The sequence below is a fragment of the Panthera leo genome, chromosome B3 (genome assembly GCF_018350215.1).
Source record: "Panthera leo isolate Ple1 chromosome B3, P.leo_Ple1_pat1.1, whole genome shotgun sequence".
NCBI classification, from domain to species: Eukaryota; Metazoa; Chordata; class Mammalia; order Carnivora; family Felidae; genus Panthera; species Panthera leo.
The window spans coordinates 72169237-72173496 of NC_056684.1; the positions used below are offsets into that span (position 1 = coordinate 72169237).

The 4260-nt window shown below is 46.6% G+C and overlaps 1 gene segment (V, D, J or C); it reads left to right on the forward strand.

Annotated features, from left to right (window-relative positions):
* The first annotated feature begins 2927 nt into the window (after nucleotides 1–2927).
* On the forward strand, nucleotides 2928–4260 carry LOC122222301. The segment is given in 2 exon segments: nucleotides 2928–3230; nucleotides 3362–4260. Coding segments are annotated over 2 exon segments (648 nt in total).

A 4260-nucleotide genomic window follows, 5' to 3' on the forward strand; every position in this document is an offset into this window, starting at 1 on the left:
GGTTCCTGAGTTTGAGCCCCACATCAGTCTCTGTGCTGACAGCTCAGAGCCTGGAGCCTGCTCCGGATTCTGTGTCTCCCTCTCTCTTCTGCCCCTCCCCAGCTTGTGCTCTGTCCTTCTCTCTCTCAAAAATAAATAAACATTAAAAAAAAATTTTTTTTAAGTCACCTGGCTCTGTGTGTGGGCGCTAGGGGGCGATGTAGTGTGAGGCTTGTTCCAGGTGCAAGAGGAGTAGCAGTCTGGCTCCCTCACCTAGCTTTGCAGAGTCTGGGCCAAGACCTTGCTCAACAGAAAGACACAGGTGCCAGGAAACAACAGGTTCTCCAAAGCAGAGCCATTTATTAAAACTCTGCCCTGACAAAAGGGTGCTGATCCCTCTTTGAGAGCCTGTTCTCCGGGGTGGGACTTAATCTCCAGCTGGGGTGGGCTGGAAAGGAGTCCCCAGCCAGCGCAGCTTAACCCATGGCCTCTGCATGCATCTCGATGCTTGTGATTGTCTTCACACTGAGTGAGTAATATGCCTTCCCCATTTTCCACTTGTATTACCCACTTACATGCTTTACAGCAGCTTCACTGATGGAGTGTGGATTCATTTACAGGTGGGCTGAGAGCTCAGTCGGTGTCTCAGCCAGATCAGGTCACTGTTGCCGAAGGGGATCCAGTGACTGTGAAATGCAACTATTGAGTTTCTGGAATCCCGTATCTCTTTTGGTACGTCCAACATCGCAACCAAGGTCTCCGGTTCCTTCTGAAATACATCACAGGGGCCAACCTGGTCAAAGGCAACTACGGTTTTGAGGCTGAATTTAATAAGAGCCAAACCTCTTTCCACCTGAGGAAACCATCCGTCCTTGGGAGTGAGTCTGCTGTGTATTTCTGTGCTGTAACAGACACAGTGGTGGGGGCTGGAGGCGGAGCTGAGCACAAACCCCCGAGTACCACAGTGAAACTGTTTTCCCCAAGCCTGTATGGCTCTCCACAGAAGGTGGTGTGGCTCTAGGATATGTCACTCATCATAACTAAATTACAATTTCAAGCCACAGAATTTGTTCATGGGACAGATATTTATGAATCCTTATGTGCTCGGTACTGTACTGAGCACTGATGACAAATAGATGTAAGAAGCTATCCTTGCTTTCTATGTGCCCCATGTGATCTCCAAACATTTACGAACCCAGTGTAATTCTCACAACTGTTAGCATGAGGTTTACTTTGCCGGTGAAGAGACTAAGGCCCAGAGAACTTAAGTTCTCACTCAAGTCACAAAACCGTGAAACGGCGAGTTGCAACCCAGGCAGTCTGTCTCTCAGGTGCCCGGTCTAACCACTCCCCTGCTCTGCCAGCCTCAAGGATCTCTGAGGGCATGAGACTGATTTCGGCGATGGGGCAGCCCAAACTCCCGGGATGGTTCCTGCCAAAAAGAGTGCTGTTGGCTGTAGAGTGAACCAACAGCGACTCAGAACAGTTTGGCAAGTGCCAAGATAGAGGATGGCACAACATGTGATGTGCGATGGGGAAGGGGGCAGGTTAGCTCTGCTGTGAAGGAAGGAGAGGGTGAAGCTATAGTGCAAGGAGAATTTGAATCAAGGGAGAATTTAAACATGTAGTTTAAACATGCAGGCTGCTTTTGGCTCCTCTGCTCACATCTTACATACACCCTTGAGGGACTGGACTTGATGCCTCTCTCTCTCTCTCTTTTAAGTTTATTTATTTATTTTGAGCAGAGAGAGAGGGAGAGAGAGAGAGAGAGAGAGAGAGAGAGAGAGAGAGAGAGTCCCAAGCAGGCTCTCTGCTGTCAGCGCAGAGCCCGATGCAGGGATTGATCTCACGAGCCATGAGATCATGACCTGAGCTGAGATCAAGAGCTGGACTCTTGACTGACTGAACCACCCAGGTGTGCCAGAGCAATATACTTTCATTTTCTCATTGTTTATATTCTTTTAATTTCTTATCTACTGAGAAGAACTTACCTTCTTTTTTTACTTTTTATCACCTGTTGGCTTAAAACTCCCAGTTTTTATTACATATCCTGCTAAAATGGCCTTATCTTTCGGGAATTGATTTTGTGGGATGTTAAGGGGAATCCTGGCACTTTTCTTTCCTATTTTCTTCTTTTAGCAACAGATAGGTAATTTTTTGTATGTTTTAATTGTCACGATGCTCAATTTCAACCTGCCAATAGCTCCATAAACAAAACTGAACCTGGGTCAATTGGCCTGATTCTTTTGCCCTAAGGACTATTAGATGTTTTCCATGTAATCTGTTATGGACAATGACTGAGACGACTACTGTTCTCGCCTAATCAATTTTTCCGTGAAGGCTGTTAGTTTCTCTCTTCTTATGTGTCTTCATATCTGAGATGAACAGTATGGACCTTGGAGGGTCACATACTCACATATTACAGAAGGAGGAAATGTCAGAACAGTCACAAATCACATCACGTCTCTGCAATCATAAGGATGAGAAAATTGTGCATCTGTGGGGACTGTTATTATGCATGGTTTCAGGTGAAAGGGAAGAATGCTCCTGAGTTACCTGATGTTAGAAGTTTGCTGGGGTGCCTGGGTGGCTCAGTCGGTTAAGCGTCCAACTTCAGCTCAGGTCACGATCTCGCGGTCCGTGAGTTCGAGCCCCGCGTCGGGCTCTGGGCTGATGGCTCAGAGCCTGGAGCCTGCTTCCGATTCTGTGTCTCCCTCTCTCTCTGCCCCTCCCCTGTTCATGCTCTGTCTCTCTCTGTCTCAAAAATAAATAAACGTTAACAAAAAAAAATTAAAAAAAAAAAAAAGAAGTTTGCTCAGCGTAAAGGCACAAGGCTCACCAGAAGAACTACTTCTGCTTGGCCTCCAGAGGGCAATGATGCACACACTAGAATTATACTTGAAGATCTCCCTCCCTCCCAACCATCCTTCCTTTAGCTCCTTCTTCACAGAGCTGACTGAAGAGTCCAGATGGAGCTCTTCACAGATGGTGGCATATGAGGAATTTAGAAGTCAGGAAACACCCAGATTTTCAAGGAAAAGACTCTTCCAGACGTCTCCGGAACACAATTACAGAAGATTCTAGGGCACCCACCATACACATTCTTCCTTGTTCCAAGGGTACTGTTTCCTCAACCATACTCCTTCTTGCTCAGGAAAGATCTTCAAAAAGGAGACTACAGTTTCTTCAGTCCTCAGCCATGAGCTTGGCTCCTGTCCCCATGCTTGTGTTTATGATACTTTTTGCCCCGAGTGAGTAAAATTCTATTTCATCTTCTTGTTCCCTACCGGTACAGTATTACAACTGGACTCTGAGGAGAGACACCTCTTCTTAATCGGTAAGTCTTTCCTGGTCTCACTGACTCAGCATATTGATGTTTCAGGAGGAACCGGAGCCCAGTCAGTGACCCAGCCTGATGTCCACATCACTGTCTCTGAAGGAGCCCCTCTGGAGCTGAGGTGCAACTACTCGTCTTCTGTTCAGGTGTATCTCTTCTGGTACGTGCAGCACCCCAACCAAGGACTCCGGCTTCTCTTGAAGTACATATCAGGGGACATCCTGGTGAAAGGCACCAAAGGTTTTGAGGCTGAATTTAGGAAGAGTGAAAAGGCCTTCCACCTGAGGAAACCCGTGGTCCAGTGGAGCGACGCGGCCAAGTACTTCTGTGCTGTGAGTGACACAGTGCCTGGGACTGCAGGGGGAGCTGAACACCAACTTCTGGTGAATGTGAGGCTTCCAGTGACTCAAGGGATCAACCTGGGGCACTTTCAGTGAGACCTTATGTTCTATGGTGACAAGATGGACAGAGGGGACTAAACTGCTTAGTTCTTGTGCAGACATGGTTCTAATCTTCCAAGAGTCAGGATTCATGAGGAAAGGACAACTTATGAAAAAACAAACAAACAAACACAATGTCACCAACAGACTGGAGACTGGAACTTGCTCAGAGAATCACTTTGGATGGGACAGTGGCAGGGATGGGTTTTGTGCTGCGATTGCCATTTGACTTGTGACCAGAGAGGAGAGTACTATGACAGTCTACGCCGATGGTTGTAATCCACTAGGGACACGCTAAGCTTCCCCCTAACTGAAGAACTTTCCTTAAGATCCTAGATAATTCCATCTGTGTGTGTGCCTATTTGAAAAACTGAATGGAAAGAGGAAGGTTAATATTAGAGGAAGCGACTGAGGAAAATGTGATAAAATAAAATCACCAAGCACAGGGAGAATTTTTAGTGAATGCTTCTGTCATTTACTCAGCTCTTTCATTTTAACATCATC